The 23552-nt window shown below is 43.2% G+C and overlaps 1 protein-coding gene across 1 annotated transcript in view; it reads right to left on the bottom strand.

The window, feature by feature from the left end:
• Positions 1–23552, bottom strand: part of ascc3 (activating signal cointegrator 1 complex subunit 3) — a 562510-nt gene that overhangs the window by 228493 nt on the left and 310465 nt on the right. The window contains exons 15-16 of the mRNA XM_078212424.1: positions 16123–16314; positions 8323–8547 (exon numbers count right to left, since the gene is read on the bottom strand). Of these exons, the coding sequence (XP_078068550.1) occupies positions 8323–8547; positions 16123–16314 (417 nt within the window). The remainder of the gene's footprint in view (positions 1–8322; positions 8548–16122; positions 16315–23552) is intronic.

Raw genomic sequence — 23552 nt, 5'->3', positions numbered from 1 at the left:
GGCGTGAAGCATGGATGGGGCCATTACCAGATGGAAAATGTTCATATACGGTGCACATAAGTACTGTGACCCTTTGTAAGGAGTACACATCATATTTTTTCAGAAACAAATGCAATACAGCTAACATAATTAAATAGATTTTGCATAATCTCCTGCTTTTGCAATACAGCACAGCCGGTCCTAAACAGCTCATACACTCTCACGATCTACTGCAAACATGTAAAAGATGGGTTCAAGACTTCAATTCCTGAGCATCAACAAGTGAGTGTACACTTTTTAGGGTAAGGAGCATGTTCTGAAAGTTGGAAGTTTTAAAATTGTAGTCCATAAAGGCATTAATTATATCCCAACAACAATTTGCATTTATACAAGGCTCTTAAGGCAGCAACACGTCCAAGGCAGTAAAATCAAATCAAAGTCAGAAAATATGTATATATACTCGATACAATATTTTTTTCAAAATTTAGTTCAAGAACAATCAGTTGAGAAAGGGAGTTACCCACCAGAGGTTGTTAACATTACCCCCAAGTACCATGGATGAGTTTGCTCATATGTGGCATTGTTGTGTCCGTAAGTCGCCAGGTTTATTCTGCAGACCGCTTTCAGGTAAAACCGTTACTCAGTTAACTTTCATTTTACTGAAAAATTAGTATGACAGGTCAAGGCTCATAGGGTAACCAGCTGGGGTTGTCCATCTTACACAGGACAAAGGCGACCTAAAAACTGGGGAACCAGAGAAGCAGTCGGATTGATACACCAAGTGAAAGGGCGGACAAAAGGGTCAAAAATGTGGGCACCATTTGCACAGGGACAGAATGACCAGTAGGTGGCAGATGTATTCAAAGATTGTGGGCGGGATTTTCCAGCCACACCAAAACCAGAAAATCTCGCCCGAGGTCAACGGATCTTTGCATGGTCTGCCCCCCCCCGCCTGCTATGATTCCCATGGCGGACAGGACGGGAAAATTCCCCCCTTCGTGTCAAATGGTATTTCCATGTGGGCAGGATGAAATGGGAATAGATATTAAAATATTATGACTTACTGGTGCAAGTCAATCTCTAATGTTATGGGACATTTGTTACCAGCGGGGATATTGCAGGTTTGCAGGTGAAGGTGTTAATTCACAGCATTCACGGAGAAACAATTTAAATAGCTTCAATAAAAGTAAGCTTAGAGAGTAGCTTGAAAATGGGGATAAGTAGTGGTAGGCATGGTTGAAACCCTACCAATTGCAGGCATTCGATTCATTCTCGGGAATGATATGGCAGCATCACAGATGGTAACAATGCATACTGTGGTCGAGCAGCTAACAGAAAATCCAGCCACAGAGAAATTCCAGCAAATCATCCTGGGGTTTTTCCAGATTGTGCAGTAATGCAATCACAGGCTCATCAGATAGGGCAGCACGGTGGCACAATGGCTAAACACAGCTGCCTCACAGTGCCAGGGACTCGGGTTCGATTCTGGCCTCGGGTCAACGTCTGTGTGGAGTTTACACGTTCTCCCCGTGGGTTTCCTCCGGGTGCAAAGATGTGCGGGTTAGGTGGATTGGTCATGCTAAATTGACCCTAGTGTCAGGAGGATTAGCAGGGTAAATATGTGGGGATATGGGGTTGGGGCCTGGGTGGGATTGTGGTCGGTGCAGACTTGATGAGCCGAATGGACTCCTTCGACACTGTAGGGATTCTATGAAAAGAGGAAGGAGTTGCAAACCCTGATTGAGGCAAATGAGATCAGGTTATCTGATACCATCTTTAGCGGGCTAGCTGAGAATGAGACAGACGTAGAGAGTAAGACTGATGGGTTCAATTCAAAGTGGTTAATTGAATTACAGCAGGGTGACTCAAGATTAAAACAACCCTATCAGGCTATGGTCTCAGTACTAGAAACTCAATACATTCCCAAGTGTGACTATGTACAGGAGGACCAGCATGAGGTCTTGAGACCTTCATTTTGGAAGGTCTAATACAGATAGGAAATATACAATAAATGGCAAAACCCTTAAGAGTATTGATAGGCAAAGGGATCTGGGTGTACAGGTACACAGGTCACTGAAAGTGACAACGCAAGTGGAGAAGGTAGTCAACAAGGCATACGGCATGCTTGCCTTCATCGGCCGAGGTATTGAGTTTAAAAATTGGCAAGTCATATTGCAGCTTTATAGAACTTTAGTTAGGCCACACTTGGAATATAGCGTTCAATTCTGGTCGCCACACTACCAAAAGGATGTGGAGGCTTTGGAGAGGGTACAGAAAAGATTTACCAGGATGTTGCCTGGTATGAAGGGCATTACCTATGAGGAGAGGTTGGAAAAACTTGGTTTGTTCTCACTGGAATGACAGAGGTTGAGGGGCGACCTGGTAGAAGTCTACAAGATTATGAGAGGCATGGACAACAAGGATAGTCAGAAGCTTTTTCCCAGGGTGGAAGAGTCAATTACTAGGGGGCATAGGTTTAAGGTGCGAGGGACAAGGTTTAAAGGAGATGTACGAGGCAGATTTTTTACACAGAGGATGGTGGGTGCCTGGAACTCGTTGCCGGGGGAAGTAGTGGAGGCAGATACGGTAGTGACCTTTAAGGGGCGTTTTGACAAATATATGAATAGGATGGGAATAGAGGGATATGGTCCCCGGAAGGATAGAGGGTTTTAGTTAAGTCGGGCAGCATGATCGGTGCAGGTTTGGAGGGCCAAAGGGCTTGTTCTTTTCTATAATTTTCTTTGTTCTTTGTTTGTGCTTTGTTAGTCACAAAGCAGAGAGAACATTGTGACAGTGGCTCCCCTAAAATTTGGTCATTTGGAGTTTTCTGGAACTCACCAATTGAAAAGATATTCTAAGATTTCTCGGCATGAGCGGATTCTATTGCAAGCTTGTTCCAAATTTAGCAGTGTAGTAGCACCACTCACAGAGCTCTTCAAGAAGAACAAGCATTTCATTTGGATGGAGGACTACCAAATGGTATTCAATCATTTAAAAACCGTGCTGACCTCAAGCCCAGTCTTTGCAGCACCCAGCTACGACAAGCAGTTTAAACTCGCGGTGGATGCTAGTGACATTGGCATAGGAGATGTGTTATTGCAGGAAGATGAACTTGGCCTTGAGAACCTGGTAAATTTCTCAAGGAAATTGGCAGCAACAGCTGGTGCTACAACATTTTGAGATATAAACAGAAAATGCTGGAAAATCTTAGCAGGTCTGACAGCATCCGTGGGGAGAGAATAGAGCCAACGTTTCAAGCCTAGAGGACCCTTCGTCGTCAAAGCCCTAGACTCGAAACGTTGGCTCTATTCTCTCTCCACAGATGCTGTTAGACCTGCTGAGAGTTTCCAGCATTTTCTGTTTTCGTTTCAGATTCCAGCATCTGCAGTTTTATTTTGAGATTTATGTTGCTAACAATCCAGCAGAGACAATTGTATATATGGTTGGGGTGATGGCCTGGTGGTGTTATTGCTCAATTATTAATCCAGAAACTCAGCTAATGTTCTCTGCTAATAATCCACCACAGCAGATGGTGGAATTTGAATTTAATAAAAAATATCTATAATTAAGAATCTACTGATGACGATGAAAAAAACATGGTCGATTGTTGGAAAAACCCATCTGGTTCACTAATGTCCTTTTAGGAAGGAAATCTGCTGTCCTTGCCCGGTCTGGCCTACATGTGACTCCAGAGCCACAACAATGTGGCTGACCCTTAACTGCTCTCAGGCAACTAGGGAAGGGCAATAAATGCTGGCCAGCCAGCAATGCCCATGTCCCATGAATAAATATTTTAAAAAATACAGAGTTTCTATATTTCTGGAAAAGGTTTCTGGAAAAATTCCAAAACTGGAACTCCAAATTATTCTGATGGAGTTTGAAATTGCAACCATTCAACTTAAAAATCTTTCATGTGATCGGGAGAGGAAACATCATTGCAGCCACATTATCTCAAATATAAATTAGACTTTTGGGAACAGTGTGTGTAAATTTATGGGGTATCCTCAATATTAATGCATGTTTTTGAATGTTGTAATGTTTAATAAGATCGCACAAATAAGAAAAAGGTTGAGAAATGAAATCTCTTTCAAATTAAGATATTTCATTTTTAAAGGGGGGAGGGGTAACGTGTCATGAATGTGCCAGCAGGTTAAAAGCCACCAGCATTTCAAAAGGTTTTTCATAGAATATGAATCTCAATAATGAGATTAGCAGTTGTCAACAGACCAGAAGAACATATCGTTCTGTTAATAGGAAGTACTTTGGGCAGACCATTGCACCATCCAGAGAAGGCATACATATATTAATCTTTTAGAACTACAGAAACTGAGAGGGCAGGCAGCCAATACACAGGAAGAACCATCTAAGGGAAACAATAGTATAACTGACAACCTTTTCATGGAAGCAGGAAGGCAGTTTCCATCTGGCAGCTGGAGGGGCAGATTCCACTTTTCAGCCCTTAAGTCAGTTCTAGCTAGCAGACCAGATGCACGAGTGCAGAAACCTTTGTGGTGCCAGTTAAAACCATATCTTCACTGAACCAAGAAGAGACGTTCCCCAGAAATACTACGCAATCATACAGTGTGTGCTAACTACAAACTGGTGTTTATTTATGGACATATTGGGCCCGATTTTACCATTGTGTCACGCCCTTTTTTTGGGCACGAAAACGTGGAAAAGTTGGGCGTGAGGCCATTAATGCGATCTGTGCCCGCGTCCGTGCAGATGCCCACTTTACCGAGGCCTGAAAATGGCCGCGATCCGATTCGCGACGAAACGGGCGCAACGGCGATTTAAATGCATTTGCATTTAAATGGGAGGCGGGTCAGATCATTCTCTGGTGGGGGTGCGGGGTATTTCACTTGCCATGAATGTTGAGTTTTTTTCCCCCTACACCAGCAAGTTCAGAAGTAGTAGAAACTATCTTATTACCATTTCCTAAATTATCTTCTAAACTTGGAAACGCAGCTCTGAGAATTTACTACAAGTTGGCTGTTGCTAAACACAATTGCAAAGATTGTTGTATCAAGCAACGGTTATTTGTACACGCACCTATATGTTTCATTATACAACTTCAATAAAGGCCTGGATATGTACCTCGGTGGATTTTGCAAATACGGGCAGCAGAGAGAAGGGATTCCACAGCTATAATAGTGCACGTGCACTTAATTAGTTGTCAAAGTGCTCGGCTGTGAGTATGTGAAATATACTGGTAGGGGGGTCAGATGGATCTCTGGTGGGGGAGGCGGGGGGGTCCACTGCCACTCTGTGGGTGATCGGTGTGGGGGGAAAGGGGGCAGAGGTCGCGATCGGTCTGGGTAGCGGGGGGAGGGTGGGTGGATAAGGGGGAAAGTTATGTTATAGGGATGGGGGTGATGTCTGTGGGGATCATCACTCCCGGGCTGCTTTATCCACTTTTTGCGGCCCGGGAGCGAAGTGACAGTGGCGCGATTTTCACATTTGTTTCCTCACTGCGCATGCGCAGTTCAGAGCTCCGATCGTTTTGGACGCGCTAAGCCCCACCCACAGCGCAATTCAGACCCGCAATTTTTTTTTCAGGCTAAGTGTGTATGGGGGCGCCTGAAAGCAGTTTTCCAATTCGGATCTGAATTGTGCCCAGATTCAGCACTTAGAATGAAAATGGTAAAATTGGGCCCATTGAATTGGATGCTGTTTGGAAGGAGGTAAGTCCTGAAAGTTCAGATCACGTAATTGTATTTTAGGGTAATTTCTATCTAAACTGTGTGGGTGTGTTTAGTAGTTTCTTGTACATAACTGTCTAAAATCATTGGAGTCCTGATCGTGTATATATGTCTTTTCCTTATTGTAATAAATAGTCTTTAATAAGTGTTATACTATGACTGGGCTGGTTACTCTTCTCATTGGGTCTTGTACTTGGCTCCTCACACCATTCCTGTAAATAAAACTATACACACACACCACATATATATATATATATATAACATATGTGTGTGTGTGTGTGTATACTATATATGTAGTAAGAAGTTTAACAACACCAGGTTAAAGTCCAACAGGTTTATTTGGTAGCAAAAGCCACACAAGCTTTCGAGGCTCTGAGCCCTTTCTTCAGGTGAGTGGGAATTCTGTTCACAAACAGAACTTATAAAGACACAGACTCAATTTACATGAATAATGGTTGGAATGCGAATACTTACAACTAATCCAGTCTTTAAGAAACAAAACAATGGGAGTGGAGAGAGCATCAAGACAGGCTAAAAAGATGTGTATTGTCTCCAGACAAGACAGCCAGTGAAACTCTGCAGGTCCACGCAACTGTGGGAGTTACAAATAGTGTGACATAAACCCAATATCCCGGTTGAGGCCGTCCTTGTGTGTGCGGAACTTGGCTATCAGTTTCTGCTCAGCGACTCTGCGCTGTCGTGTGTCGCGAAGGCCGCCTTGGAGAACGCTTACCCGAATATCAGAGGCCGAATGCCCGTGACCGCTGAAGTGCTCCCCACTATATATATCCCAGATGACATCACCTGGGTTTGTGACAGGCTACAAGAGCAAGTCGGAGGTTGGGAATTCTGTAGTGAATAACTCATATCCTGACTTTCCAAAGCATTTCCACCATCTGCACTGTACAAGTCAGGGGTGTAATGGAATACTCTCCATTTTCCTGGAGGAGTATAGCTCCAACACTACTCCAGAAGCTCAACAATTATGTACAAGTAGATCTTTAAAAGATGAAACAAACAAGTTCTAACAAAATGTACTTCCATAGACTTGGCAATTACTTAAAAATCATCAAAAGCTTTTTGAGAAGTGATCCTCTGTAGATTATCAGCATATAGCATGGAATTTTGCAAACATTTTTCTCTCTGGAATGTCTTCCCACAAGTTCCTGGGACAGAATTGGCACTTCAACACACACATGATGGTCGCAGTTTTGTCGTTGATCTGACAACAAAATTTATATAGACAACAACATTTATATAGACGATCTGGAGGAGGGGACTGAGTGTAGGGTAACAAAGTTTGCAGACGACACAAAGATAAGTGGAAAAGTGAATCGTGTGGAGGACGCGGAAAGTCTGCAGAGAGATTTGGACAAGCTGAGTGAGTGGGCAAGGATCTGGCCGATGGAGTATAACGTTGACAAATGCGAGGTTATTCACTTTGGAAGAAATAACAGCAAATCGGATTATTATCTAAATGGAAAGAAATTACAACATACTGCTATGCAGAGGGACCTGGGGGTCCTTGTGCATGAGATGCAAAAACCCAGTCTGCAGGTGCAACAGGTGATCAAGAAGGCAAATGGGATGTTGGCCTATATCGCAAGGGGGATAGAATATAAAAGCAGAGATGTCTTGCTGCATCTGTACAGGGCATTGGTGAGGCCGCAACTGGAATACTGTGTGCAGTATTGGTCCCCTTATTTGCGGAAGGATATATTGGCCTTGGAGGGAGTGCAGAGAAGGTTCACCAGGTTGATACCAGAGATGAGGGGTGTTGATTATGAGGAGAGACTGAGCAGATTGGGTTTGTACTCGTTGGAATTTAGAAGGCTGAGGGGGGATCTTATAGAGACCTATAAGATAATGAAGGGGCTGGATAGGGTAGAGGTGGAGAGATTCTTTCCACTTAGAAAGGAAACTAGAACTAGAGGGCACAGCCTCAAAATAAAGGGGGGCCAGTTTAGGACAGAGTTGAGGAGGAATTTCTTCTCTCAGAGGGTGGTGAATCTCTGGAATTCTCTGCCCACTGAAGTGGTGGAAGCTACCTCGTTGAATATGTTTAAATCACGGATAGATGGATTCCTGATCGGTAAGGGAATTAGGGGTTATGGGGATCAGGCGGGTAAGTGGAACTGATCCACTTCAGATCAGCCATGATCTTATTGAATGGCGGGGCAGGCTCAAGGGGCTAGATGGCCTACTCCTGCTCCTATTTCTTATGTTCTTAAAATCAAATACTTGACGAGTTTATGTGTAATTATAATTTATGGGACTAAGTAACAATAGATTAGAAAATGAGGAGATAAGGATTGCATGATACATTCTCATTTCAGGAACTTCAATAACCCCCATTAGTTAGACGAACTACAGGCAACTGTGAGCTACCCATTTATCAGTGAGAAAAGCACAACTGCTGTGCTATAATAAGCAAGGTAGGTGCAGAGCAATGTTAAATAACTTTTAAAAAGTGGAGGTTACGTTAGCTGACAGACGCCATAGATCATATAACTCTATAATCGCCTCACAAAGATGAATTCAAACCTAGTTTATTGGAACAAAGAACGTGTTAATGAATGAAAATCTGAAAAAAGAACTTTACTGAATAACCAAAGAACTAACCAAGCGTCAGAGCTCTTACCTCTGCATTTAGATTGTCCGCCAAACGATCCAGAAACTGGCTTTCAATTGGGTTCTGCTGCGTCAGTAGAGTTAAGTAATGACTCAGTTTATCATGAGCAGTGATGATTGTGCCTTCACCAAATTTGTCAAACTGTGGTCGTCCAGCTCTGCCAAAAATCTGCATCACATCTAAAATTCCTAGATCAACAAAGGAGCCCCTCTTGGCATCATAAATTTGAGTGCCCTGTGGAAGAACCAATCAAAGGCATTAGAAACAACAAGATAAATGTGCACAATTGACATTTCCTCAAATGTTTGTTTTCATAAAAGAACAAAGTTTTCTATCAATATATCTTAAATAATTAAGTCTATTCCAAAATATTTTGTTATGGCTTATAACATCCTTTTGTTTTTGCTTTCTGCTTATTTCTGTTTTATTGAATCGTTGCCATTACACAGCAAGTGCTCATAGCACAACTTACTGAGGTCAATGGCATTGGGTGAATTAAAATTAGTGGACACTCGATTATCAAGCAGGAGTGTCTCAATTATCATTTCAACTTTTGATCCATTTCACACCAGACCACCATCAATACCTCTTCTAATCATATTCAGAAGAACACCAGCTTAAAGTCCGACAGGTTTATTTGGAAACACAAGCTTTTGGAGTGTTGTTCCTTCATCACCTGATTTGATTCCAAATAAACCTCTTGGACTTTAACCTGGTGTTGTGAGACTTCTTACTGTGCCCACCCCAATCCAACGCCGGCATCACCACATCTTCGAATCATGTTCACAACCATTTCTATCTCGAACTTCAATAAGGACGAAAAGTGACTGAAACACAAAGCTTAAAACTGATCATAATTCAAGTATTTGTTTTGTAGGAGATATTTAATGGTAGGACCACCTCCATAAAATCTGATAATGCAGAAGATTTTGGGGGTGATTCTCCCAGCTCTAGCAGCACAATGTGCTGGGAGACAAAGAACAAAGAACAATACAGCACAGGAACAGGCCCTTCGGCCCTCCAAGCCTGCACCGATCATGTGTTCCTAACTAGACCATCCGTTTGTATCCCTCTATTCCCAGTCTGTTCATGTGGCTATCTAGATAAGTCTTAAATGATCCTAGCGTGTCTGCCTCAACCACCTTGCTTGGTAGTGCATTCCAGGCCCCCACCACCCTCTGTGTAAAATACATCCCCCGCATATCTGTATTGAACCTTGTCCCCCTTACCTTGAACTTGTGACCCCTTGTGTTTGTCATTTCTGACCTGGGAAAAAGCTTCCAACTGTTCACCCTATCTATGCCCTTCATAATTTTATAAACTTCTATTAGGTCGCTCCTCAACCTCCGTCTTTCCAGGGAGAACAACCCTAGTTTACTCAATCTCACCTCATAGCTAATGCATCAGTGGAGGCCCTTTAGCAGGCTTCCGCTGGGTGCCACGGCCTCCGCACGTCTCTCGGACTGAAGTCCCTGGGTCCGCTAGCATCTTCCCCCCCACCAGGAGTGGTTCCCTCCCACGGGGTTTACAATAGCTCCCCACTAATGACCCCGTTGGAGGGAACAGAGGCCATGGAGGCCCCTCCCTCCCAGGAGGTCAGGGGTAAGGGGAAGGGTGCCCCTTGGGTAGTGCCAGTCTCTCTGGCACTGCTCAAGGGGCAAAGTGGCAATGCCCAAGGGACATCTTGGCTTTGCCCACTGGGCATCAGGCAATGCCAAGGGGGCAGGGCCATAGAGGGTAGGCCATCGGTGAGGGTGGGGGCACCACTGCCACTCTACCAGAGGATCACTGGCTATAGGATCAGTGAGAAGCTTATGAAAAAACTGAAAAAACTAATTGAATGAAGAATTGCAAGTATGGACTATTAACTAGTGATATCCACTGCCTAAATTTTCTAATTTTGTACACTCCACATTTTATATATATTCACCAAGTGTCACACGCTGCTAAGATGCAGTGAAATGTAATTATAATTGCAGCTGTGTTAGTCTACTAGTGGCGCACACAGGTTCTGTAATAAACCCTGTGGCCTTAAGATACCTGTGCAGTCTACAATTGCCTATTAAAGTTTTATTAAGACTAAAAAAACATTTGTAAGAACACGTTCCACAGTACTTTCAGAGACGCAATGAGACAAAATATATTGCAAGCCAAAGAAGAAGCTATTCGGAGGGATGATCAAAAGTTTGGTTAAAAATGTAGCCTTTAAGGAGCAGACAGAGGCTTCCCAGCTTGGGTGACTGTCCATGTGGAGTCTGCACGTTCTACCCGTGTCCGCGTGGGTTTCCTCCCACAGTCCGAAAGATGTGCTGGTCAGGTGAATTGGCCGTGCTAAATTCTCCCTCAGTGTACCCGAACAGGCGTCGGAGTTTGGCGACTAGGGGATTTTCACAGTGACTTCATTGCAGTGTTAATGTAACCTACTTGCGACTAATAAATAAACTATGAAATTTAGACAGTTGAAGTCATGCTCGTGAATGGTGTAGTGGAGGTGCAACACCAGAAGAAGAGTGTGTTCTGGAAAGGGTGCACAGCTGGATAAGGCTATGGAGAGATGGCTGCAGAGTCATTTAAGGAATTAATCATGAGGATGACAATTATTCATTGGAAGACCGCGAGGCATGGAACAAACGTAGCAAAAGACAGGAATAACAAACAGATGAACAGGACTTGATCTGGGAACGGGTGTGGGTAACAGAGTTTTAGATTAACTGAATTTTACAAAACATAGAGTTGAGAGGCCAGATAACAGAACGTGGATAGGTGGCTCTGCAGGTGACCAAGACATGATAAATGTTTCAGCAGCAGATGTGGTAGATGCCATGTCTAACAATGAAAGGGACTGATTACAAAAACAGAACTGAATTCAAGTTCTATTTAAGAAAAGCACAGTCTTTTTTTTAAATTTCAGTTTAATCAAAATGTCCAAAATCTTATGAGGTTCTTAAAGTCTCTGAGCCATAACTTCCTCGGAGTGGAAATCAGCAGCGGATTGGCATTCTGTACCAACTTAACTGCGCTTAAATTCTTAAGTGCCTGCCTCGCTCAACCAACTCAGGCTGGGTGAGATTCAAGTAGCACAGCTGGACCCTGGCGTCATAGTGTAAAAGAAGTGGTGTGAAGGAGGACTGCACCCACCCCCCACACCCTGCCCCAACCACCCCCTTTTAATGGCATTAGCTGCGGTAAATTGAAAATAATAGGCCAGGAGGGAAGGTAAGTGTCCAAGCTGAGTGAATGGGATGTCCCAGGGAGGTGGTGATGTGTGACATCCTAGTTGGGTGGCGGTGGTGGTGGGAAAGAGAGAAGGGGGGGGGGGGGGGGGGAGGGGAGGGGTTTGAGCTCAGAGGCTGGTGGGGAATCCCGTGCAGGAGGGGAACACCATGGGGTGCTTCGAGGAGAGGCGACGTGGTGAGTCCCCTGGGTGTTCAACGGTGTCCCAGGGCTCAGTCTGGGTTTTCAAAACAATTACATTGAAGTTAGAAGTGCTTCCATTTCTTCTAACTCTTCCAGAGTAATATGAGTGCATTGTTTCCCAAATCAGAATGTTTAAAATGACATTCTCCCACAATCTTGTCTGAGGAAAGATCCAGAGAGGTATCCACTTTATAGTTATGCTACCAGTCTGTGGGCAATTTCTTAACTGGAGGTGGTGGTACCAATCCCCCCCCCCCCCCCAACCCCCCCAAAACCGGCCAGTCCACCATTACTCAGACTCGAGAGAAAATGTTCCACTCTTCTCACTTCAGCCTCCATCAGGCCCATTCAGCTGGTCAGCAAATCCCACTGGGTCCTATAAACCTATATTACAAACTAGCTTCCTTTCAATGAGCTATTGCAATGTCTGACAACTCTTCAAACTCACAAAATGATCAGATTCCAAAATGAAGCTGGTTGTTATAAGATATATATAAAAAAAGCATCCAAGCTGAGAAATTGAGTGAAGTCCAAAAGCAATGAAGTAATGCTAACCCTATAGAAATCCTCATTTAGGCACAGTTATATTTGATTTATTATTGTCACATGTATTAGTATACAGTGAAAAGTATTGTTTCTTGCATGCTATGCTGACAAAGCATACCATATATGGTATGTTTTGTCTGTATAATGCACAAGAAACTATACTGGTATTTTCTACGGTATTTTCCATACCGTAGAAAATATGTGGAGATGGTGCAGAAGCTATTCATTAAAATGTCATGGAGAAGGGTCTTTAATTACATCAAGCAATTAGAAAAACCAGGACTCTTTTAATCAGAATTAATATGAGGAGGAGATCGAATTAGGTAAATTGGGAAAAAATAATTCTATTGGCCAGCACAATGTCAACTAAAAGGTGTAAATTTAAGAAAAGGAAATTCTTAAAATTTAAACAAGAATGAAAGGAGCAGTTAGAAGATGGATTAATTGTTTTAAAACAACTTGATTCCAAATTGCATTACAATTTTGATCCAAGCATGGATAGAAGAGCCAAGTTATAGTGATGAGGGGGGAGTGACTACCCTTGACATCAATGCAGCATTTGGTTCAGTGTGGCATCAAGGAACCATTAATGGAAATCGGGGGAAATCTCTCCAGTAATTGGAATCATATCGAGCACAAAGGAAGATGGTTGTGGTTGTTGAGGCCAATCATCACAGCACTAGAACATCATGCAGGGATGCCTCGGGGTATTGTCCCAGCTGCTCCATCACTGACATTTCGTTCATCAATTCAAACGTGGGGCTGTTTGTTAATAATATCACAATATTCAGTACTATTGGTAACTCCTCAGATATTGATGCCACCCATGTCCATAGGCAGCAAGATCTGGACAACAGTCAGGTTTGGACTGCTAAGTGGTAAGTAATATTTGTGCCAAACAAGTGCTGGACAATGGGAGAATCCAACCATCAGCCTTTGGACATTTAATGGCATCAACATCATTGAATCCCCCACCATAAAAATCCTCAGGGTTGCCTTTGACCAGAAACTTAATTGAACCAACCATATAAATATTGTGGCTACAAGGGCAGCACAGTGGCAGTGGTTAGCACTGCTGCTTCAAAGCATTGGGGATTCCAGCCTTGGGTGACTCTGTGGAGTTTGTACATTCTCCCCATGTCTGCGTGGGTTTCTTCTGGGTGCTCCGGTTTCCTCCCCCAAGGTGTGCGGGTTAGGTTGATCGGCTATGCTAAATTACCCCTTAGCATTGGGGGATTAACAGGGTAAATATGTGGGGTTATGGGGATAGGGCCTGGGTGTGATTGTTGTTGGTGCAGGCTTGATGGGCCAAATGGCCTCCTTCTGCACAGTAGTGATTCTATTCTGTTCTCAGAGCAGGTCAGAGGTTGGAACTTCTGAGGTGAGTAACTCATATCCTGACTCAAAGCCATCAACACAGAATAAGTCAGAACTATGATAGAATACTCCTAATTAGCCTGGATAATTGCTCAACAAAACTTTGGAAGCTTGATACCATTCAGGACAAAGCAGCCCACTTGATTGGAACCCCATCCACCACCTTTAACATTCACTCTCTCTGCAAAGGGCAGCAGTGTGTACCATCTGCAAAATGCACTGCAACAACTTGCCAAGCCTGCTTCCAAACTCACGACCTCTACCACCTAGACTGAGAAAGGCAGCAGATGCATGGGAACACCACAGTTCCAAGTTCCCCTCCAAGCTATACATCATCTTGACCGTTCCTTCATTGCGATTGGGTCAGAATTCTGGAACTCCATCCCTAACACCACATGGACTGGAGCATTTTAAAAACGTGGCTCACCACCACCTTCTAAAGGGCAGTCAGCGAAAGACAACAAGTACTGGCCTGGCTGGCGATGTCCAAGAGTTACAATATGGAATGTACTACCAGAAACTGTGGAATGCCTGTTACTTTTGCACAGGAGTGTAGTAAATGGCTGAAAAGAAAATCTGCAAAAGTGTATAGAGAAAAAGGACAGAGGAATGGAATTAAGTGTTTCTCTCTCTGAGAACAGGTGCAGGACGATTGTGCTGTGAAATTCGATGATTCTGACAGGTCATGTTGAGAGTTACTACCTTCCCTCTTTATTCCAGCTGCTGGGTTACCTATAACATCACAGTAAAGCAGATCCTGTCTCCACAAACCATAGACAGCCAAGACCAGAGCACAAACTGTTCAGATCACTGGTGTCTGTGCAGCCATGGGCCACCATAACCAAGTAACCTGAAACATAGAACATAGAAAAAATACAGCACAAACAGGCCCTTCGGCCCACAAGTTGCGCCGGTCATGTCCCTACCTACCTCGGCTTTTATATAGGCTTACCTATAACCCTCAATCCTATTAAGTCCCATGTACTCATCCAGAAGTCTCTTAAAAGACGCTATCGAGTTTGCCTCCACCACCACTGACGGCAGCCGATTCCACTCACCCACCACCCTCTGAGTGAAAAACTTACCCCTGACATCTCCTCTGTACCTACTCCCCAGCACCTTAAACCTGTGTCCTCTCGTAGCAGCCATTTCAGCCCTGGGAAAAAGCCTCCGAGAATCCACCCGATCTATACCTCTCAACATCTCGTACACCTCTATCAGGTCACCTCTCATCCTTCGTCTCTCCAAGGAGAAAAGACCGAGCTCCCTCAGCCTATCCTCATAAGGCATGCCAACCAATCCAGGCAACATCCTTGAACATTCTCTGACCATTGGCAGCCAGACCATGCTAGATTATCACCAGCCTTCAGGACCATCATCACCAAGCGGGTGTGAACATCTGCCTCTTTTACCTTTGCAAGCTCCAACCTGAAAACACAATCATCAGGCAGGCAACATCTTCTCTGTTATCTTCGCTGGCACACCTTTCTCAATCTTCCAATCACAAGGCAAGCTCAGACTTGAAATAACCGGGTATTTCTTTAAAGTTGTCAAAATGGCTTCTGGATTTTAAATAGTTCCACTGATCTCCTTCCTAAATTATGTCTTTGAACCAAGTTCAGCTTTTCCCAAAGGTCTGAATATTTAAAATCTGAGTTTACTTCAACCTGGAGTTTCTACATGATTTACACCCAGGTCAAAAACACAAAGAAATATAGAATTTTGAAGCCTAAGTGATGAATTGGTAATTTATCCAGAAGCGTTTACCATGTAAAGTTTTTTAAAGTTTGCAGGAGAGAGGGATAACTGCAGCCTAGCATGTGATTATCATAAGGGGATTTATTTACACAGTATATTGCATTTGCACCTTGAAGCTGCATTGGCCGTATTCATAGAATCCCTGCAGAGCCATTCTACCCGTCAAGTCTGCACCGGCTCTCTCCCCGCTCTATCCCCCTAACACGACACATTTACCATGGCTAATCCATCTAACCTACACATCTTGGGACACTAAGGGGCAATTTAGTATGGCCAATCCACCTAACCTGCACATCCTTGGATTTCCTATTCCTGTAACAAAATTGATTGATATCTTGCACTACTTGATTGCAATAATTCATTAAAGATTTCACGTGCAGATTTATGCTAATGATTGATGATATCCATGTCCATTATACCCACCTTTATTACTGTGCCACTATACTCTATTCCATAATTGGCGCTGTGTTGTCTATTTGCCAGTCCATCACTAGGCTGCGGATGAACATAAACTTTCAGCAAATATCCTATCTGGCTCTACCAAAACCTCTGTACCTTTACCTCCTGTTTGACCATCATTAAGAATTTTGCACTGAACAATGGAAAGAGACCATAACATTTGAGATGAAAAAGTAGAAATTTGGTTTGGTCAATGTGAATTAAAACATTTCAATAAAATCAGGTAGAGATTGGGGTTTTCATTGACTTTACCTTGATGATGACAGCATGCGCAGGAAGATTGACACCCCAGGCCAAGGTAGCTGTGCAGACCAACACTTTCATGTGTCCACGTGAAAAGCAGCTTTCAACCAAATTCCGGTCCTGACGTAACATTCCTGCATGGTGAATACCAAATCCATCTGGGAACAACTCGCGTAGCTGTTTGTTCCGGGATTTCTGAACCTGAGGATTTACCAAAAAGAATTGGTTCAGTACTTTTCCAGCTTTAGCCTTGAGTGCAACTGACTTTTAACTATTAATCATTTGAAAAACAAACACATTAGATTCAAAATGTTAACTCTGTTTCTCTTTCTACAGGTGCTGCCAAACCCGCTGAGTATTTTCAACACTTTTGCTTTTTTATTTCAGATTTCTATCATCCACAGTGATTTGTTTCTATTTGAAGAGCTTTATTGTAAGCAGTATAAAATTAGGGAAGTCTTGCTAAAGCTGTGCAGGGCATTGGGGAGATCACACCAAGAGGACTGAGTGGTTTGGTCTCCTTAGGTTCTCCAGGCTGATTCCTGGGATGAAGGAGATGCCTTATGAGGAAAGGTTGAGCAAATTATACTGAAAGTTTAGAAGAGTTATTGGAGTTTAGAAGAATGAGAAGTGATCTCATTGAAACATATATGATTCTGAGGGGGCTTGATGCTGAGGGGACATTTCACTCATGGGGAATCTAAAACTAGAAACATAGAAAATAGAAGCAAATTGGTCCTTCAAGCAGTCCATTTTGATCATGGCTGAACATCCAACTCAGTAACCTGTTCCTGCTTTCCTCCCACATCCTTTGATCCTTTTAACCTGATGAGCTATATTTAACTCCTTATTGAAAACATACAATGTTTTGGCCTCAACTGCTTTTTGTGGTAATGAATGCCACAGATTCATCCTCTTTGGGAGAAGAAATTTCTCCTCGTCTCAGTCCTAAAAGGTTTACCCCATATCCTTAGACAGTAACCCCTGGCTTTGGATCGCCTGACGCCGGGAACATCATTCCTGCATTTACCCTGCCTAGTCATGTTAGAATTTTATAGGTTTCTATGAGATTCCCCCCTCACTCTTCTAAACTCCAGCGAATATAATCCTAACCAACTCAATCTCTCCTCATATGACAGTCCCGTCATCCCAAGAATCAGTCTGGTAAACCTTCGCTGCACTCCCTCTGTAGCAGGAATATCCTTTCTCAGATAAGGAGCCCAAAATTGCACACAATATTTCAGGTGTGGTCTCACCAAGGCCCTATATAATTGCAGTAAGGCATCTCTGCTCCTGCCCTTGAATCCAATCGCTATGAAGACCAACATACTATTTGCCTTTGTTAACTGCCTGCTGCACCTGCATGCTTACCTTCAGTGACATTGCGCATTCCCTACTCTCAATCTATAACCATTCAGATAATAATCTGCCTTCCTGTTTTGCTACCAAAGTGGATAACCTCACATTTATCCACGTTATGCTGCACCAGCCATGCATCTGCCTATTTACTCAACTTGTCAAAGGGGCACAGTCTAAAAATATGATGATGAGGAGGAACAAAGAACAAAGAACAAAGAACAGTACAGCACAGGAAACAGGCCCTTCGGCCCTCCAAGCCTGTGCCGCTCCTTGGTCCAACTAGACCAATTGTTTGTATCCCTCCATTCCCAGGCTGCTCATGTGACTATCCAGGTAAGTCTTAAACGATGTCAGCGTGCCTGCCTCCACCACCCTACTTGGCAGCGCATTCCAGGCCCCCACCACCCTCTGTGTAAAAAACGTCCCTCTGATGTCTGAGTTATACTTCGCCCCTCTCAGCTTGAGCCCGTAACCCCTCGTGATCGTCACCTCCGACTTGGGAAAAAGCTTCCCACTGTTCACCCTATCTATACCCTTCATAATCTTGTATACCTCTATTAGATCTCCCCTCATTCTCCGTCTTTCCAAGGAGAACAACCCCAGTCTACCCAATCTCTCCTCATAGCTAAGACCCTCCATACCAGGCAACATCCTGGTAAACCTTCTCTGCACTCTCTCCAATGCCTCCACGTCCTTCTGGTAGTGCGGCGACCAGAACTGGACGCAGTACTCCAAATGTGGCCTAACCAGCGTTCTATACAGCTGCATCATCAGACTCCAGCTTTTATACTCTATACCCCGTCCTATAAAGGCAAGCATACCATATGCCTTCTTCACCACCTTCTCCACCTGTGTTGCCACCTTCAAGGATTTGTGGACTTGCACACCTAGGTCCCTCTGTGTTTCTATACTCCTGATGACTCTGCCATTTATTGTATAACTCCTCCCTACATTATTTCTTCCAAAATGCATCACTTCGCATTTATCCGGATTAAATTCCATCTGCCACCTCTCCGCCCAATTTTCCAGCCTATCTATATCCTGCTGTATTGCCCGACAATGCTCTTCGCTATCCGCAATTCCAGCCATCTTCGTGTCATCCGCAAACTTGCTGATTACACCAGTTACACCTTCTTCCAAATCATTTATATATATCACAAATAGCAGAGGTCCTAGTACAGAGCCCTGCGGAACACCACTGGTCACAGGCCTCCAGCCGGAAAAAGACCCTTCGACCACTACCCTCTGTCTCCTATGGCCAAGCCAGTTCTCCACCCATCTAGCCACTTCTCCTTGTATCCCATGAGCCTTAACCTTCTTAACCAACCTGCCATGTGGGACTTTGTCAAATGTCTTACTGAAATCCATATAGACGACATCCACGGCCCTTCCTTCATCAACCGTTTTTGTCACTTCCTCAAAAAACTCCACCAAATTTGTAAGGCACGACCTCCCTCTTACAAAACCATGCTGTCTGTCACTAATGAGATTGTTCCGTTCTAAATGCACATATATCCTGTCTCTAAGAATCCTCTCCAACAACTTCCCTACCACGGACGTCAAGCTCACCGGCCTATAATTTCCTGAGTTATCCCTGCTACCCTTCTTAAACAACGGGACCACATTCGCTATCCTCCAATCCTCAGGGACCTCACCCGTGTCCAAAGAAGCGACAAAGATTTCCGTCAGAGGCCCAGCAATTTCACCTCTCGTCTCCCTGAGCAGTCGAGGATAGATGCCATCAGGCCCTGGGGCTTTGTCAGTTTTAATGTTCCCTAAAAAACCTAACACTTCCTCTCTTGTAATGGAGATTTTCTCTAACGGGTCAACACCTCCCTCCGAGACACTCCCGGTTAACACGCCCCTCTCCTTCGTGAATACCGATGCAAAGTATTCATTTAGGATCTCCCCTATTCCCTTGGGTTCTAAGCATAATTCCCCTCCTTTGTCCCTGAGAGGTCCGATTTTCTCCCTGACAACTCTTTTGTTCCGAACGTATGAATAGAATGCCTTAGGATTCTCCTTAATCCTGCCTGCCAAGAACATCTCGTGACCTCTTTTTGCCCTAATCTCGTGACCTCTTTTTGCCCTGTCTCGTGACCTCTTTTTGCCCTATCTCGTGACCTCTTTTTGCCCTATCTCGTGACCTCTTTTTGCCCTATCTCGTGACCTCTTTTTGCCCTAACAGGATCTTTTCTTTAATACTTTCATGGGATTTGGATGTAACTGGCATGTGTTATCAATCCCCATATGCCCTTGAGAAGGTGGTGGTAAGGTGCCTTCTTGAACCACTGCAGTCCATGTGGTGCACTCACAGTGCTATTAGGCAGGGAATTGCATAATTTTGACCCACCATCCATGAAGGAATGACAATTTATTTCCAAGTCAGGATGGCTTGTAGCTTGTCGGGGAATTTGTAAGTGGTGGTGTTCCCATGTGTCTACTGTCCTTGTCCATCTGGGTGGTAGAGATCATGGGTTTGCAAAGAACTGCTGAAGGAGCCATGGCAAGCGGCTATTGTGCATCTTGTAGATAGTATATCTGCTGCCATTAAGTGTTGGTAATGGAGGGAATGAATGTTGAATGTGATGGGTAGGATGCTAATCAAATGGATTGCTCTGTCCTAGGTCGTGTCAAGCTTCTTTAGCATTCGGGAGTCACACTCTTCTAGGCAAGTGGAGAGTATTTCGTCATACTCCTGACTTGTAGATGATGGACTGGCTTTGGGTGTCAGGAAGCGAGTCACTTGCCTCAGTATTTCCAGCATCTGACCTGCCCTTGCAGCCACGGTATTTCAGTATTTATAAGGCTGGTCCAGTTCATCCTTGTTCAATGGTGTATCCCCGCCAGCATGTTTATAATGGGGTGAGGATGGGGGATTCAGCATTGAATGTCAAGGGAGAGATGGTTGGATTCTCTCGTGTTGGAGATGGTGATTGTCTGGCACTCGTGTGTTGCAAATGTTACTTGCTGAAATCTTGGAAATCACTTGCACAGAGACTGTGGAAGCTGGGTCATTGATTATATTCACGGTTGAGACAGATTTTTGACCTTTATGAGAATCACGGGTTATGGGGGAAAGGCAGGAAAGCGGAGGTAAGATCACAATCAGATCAGCCATGACTTATTAAATGGTGGAACAGGCTGGATGGGTCAAAGGCCTACTCTTCTGCTCCTGTTTGTTATTTATGATCTTATTAAGTAGTTTACAGCCATGGTAATATTTCTTACTGAAAATGAAAACAATACATAGAAATGTTCAGTGTTACAAGCTACAGGCAATGCATCAACAGATCTTGGTTCATAAAGTAGATTATATATTTTAGTCCAGATGCCATGCATCATTATTCTCATTAGCATACATGGCACCAAAATTGTTTTCGTAAAGGGTATGAACATTCATATGAAAAGAAGAGGTAGAAAACATCCGGCCAATTAAATTTAAAATTTACATCTTGTAAAATTAAACTAAGCATATCAGATGTACAAGTTTCAAGCATCATTTCAAATATTATACAAGTTCAAAGGTATCCCAATGCAGTCTACTTTTTTATACAGTGTATTTACAAGCACTCATCACAGTGGATGACTTACTCCACTGTTTCCGTTTATTACTTAGAAACAAATGTCCATCAAATACTTATTTTCAGGTGTCCATTTTGAAAGAAACGGATATGTGATAAATGCTGATAATGGAGTATTAGGCTATATCTGTGCATTTATTCTCAAATATTTAGCACAGTAAATTTTAGGCGGTATTCTGATTTAGAGGCGTTCTGTCATAATCCTACAGGTGGTAGCTTCGCACCATTGGCTCCTCAGCCAAGCACATACACCACAATACAATCATTTCCTGATAGTGTCTTATGCACCCTTTAATTTAATAACTAACATTACAGATCACTGTGACAGATATTTGTGGAAAATAACAAGTGCAAAAACTGGTGGACATTTCGACACAATAACTAATTTCATAGTGATCGCTTTCTGACTGTATTTAACCTTTTCTAGGCAGCAGTCGAGTTGGACTGAATTTAAAGCTATAATAACTTCTCAGAATTGAGGTGGCTAAACACTCAATATTCACTAAACTGAGCTGAATTGTCAATTGTAGTAACTTATAACACGTTGCAGCTCAATTGTTACTGTATGTGATTGTATGTTCAAAAAAACCCCTAAAATTCAAACAAAAATATAACTTGACTGATATGCAAGGGTCAAGCACAGCAATGCTAGCTGACCTGTTTCGCATTTCTGTTTTAATAGCTTATCGCATATCAAGTTTTCTTTTTACAGAAACATAACTCATCACTTCACATGCCAATGTTTACCCTTCTTTTATACATATATTCTCACTTTCAATCTGGCTGTACATTCACTGTAGGAACAGATAGCTTTTGGAAATTTAATTAACACATGAAAGACCGGCACGCAAGTACTTTGACAATCTAATCATGTGCCAAACGTATAGCATTAGCAATTTTCCAACTATCTGCAACTATTATATGAATAATGCATATCCATGACCAATCTCAAGGCAGCATTTTCTTCAGCATTATTTTAGTGACTTATAAAAATCAATGAGATTACATTACAATATTATACTTGTTGCTTTGTGTTGGGCACCACAATTTGGTGGGGTGCTGGCAGGGGGGAACAATAAACAGCCTGTTTAAAAATATACTCTTTTAAGAATAAAACCCTTTTCTTTCATCCTTTATGAAGCTACAATTTAGTGAAAAACCCCCCAGAATATTCAACACGAATGATCGCCCAGACTTGAAACGTTGGCTCTATTCTCTCTCCACAGGTGCTGTCAGACCTGCTGAGACTTTCCAATATTTTCTGGGTTTTTTCCCCATACTATTCTATGTTATATTGGGGATTTGTTGTCTCAGTTGGCTGGACAGCTGGTTCGCGGTGTGGAGTGACACCAACAGCGCAGGTTCAATTCCTGTACCGGCTGAGGTCACCCTTCTCAACCTTTCCCTTACCTGAGATGAGGTGACCCTCAGGTTAAATCACCACCAGTCAGTTCTCTCTCTCAAAAAGGGGGAGAGCAGCTGATGGTCCTTTGGGACTTTACCAACTTTAATTTTCTATGTTACGTTACCAAAGTTTCACAGATGCTTCAGTAATTAAAACACTAACAGTGCAAACTACAAGTAGCTGGAACGCTGTACATCTGCAAAGGAACTTCGCATGTGAGAGAAAAACTTCATATGATATGGTAGTACCTTGCTAGATTCCCAGACACCTTAAAACACATCACATAAAATGAATCATTGAAACGCAGGTGGTCTTGGTGGAATTTTGCACTACAGGACGACATCCCTTGGTAGGGTGGGAAGTTGGAAAGATTCCTGGTTACAGGGTGTAGCGGGTAAACCTACCAAACAGTGCAACATTCAGCTAACTACACATAAACAGATGAATTAGGACCAGGGGTAGGTCACTCAGTGCTTCAAGCCTGCTCGGCCATTCAATGAGATCGTGTTGGTCTGATTGTAACCTTAACTCCACCCTCACACTTACCCCCGATAACCTTTCAACCCCTTATTTATCAAGAATCTATCTAGCTCTGCCTTAAAAACATTCAAAAATATTCAAAGACTCTGCTTCCACTGCCTTTTGAGGGAGAGAGTTCTAAAGACTCACAACCCTGAGAGAGAAAGTATGTCTCCACATCCCTATCCTTAATAGGCGACCCCCTTATATTTAAATAGTGGCCCCTAGCACTACATTCTCCCACAAGAGGAAACATCCGCTCCACAATGATTTTGTCAAGACCCCCTCAGGATCCCATTTGTTTCAATTCAGCTGCCTCTTACTTCTCTAAATTCCAGTGGATTCAAGTTTTTAGTCTGTCTCATAAGACAACCTGCCCAGTCCAGATATGAGAGCCAAGTAAACTTTCTCTGAACTGCTTCCAATGCATTTAAATCATTCCTTAAATAAGACGACCAGGACTGTACACAGTATTCCAGATGTGCTCTCATCAATGCCCCATATAATTGAAGCATAACCTCCCTACTTTTGTCTTCAATTCTCCTTAAAATAAACAATAACATTCTATTAGC

This window comes from Mustelus asterias, chromosome 5, assembly GCF_964213995.1.
Source record: "Mustelus asterias chromosome 5, sMusAst1.hap1.1, whole genome shotgun sequence".
Classification (NCBI taxonomy): Eukaryota; Metazoa; Chordata; class Chondrichthyes; order Carcharhiniformes; family Triakidae; genus Mustelus; species Mustelus asterias.
This window is presented reverse-complemented; position numbering and strand designations above follow the sequence as displayed.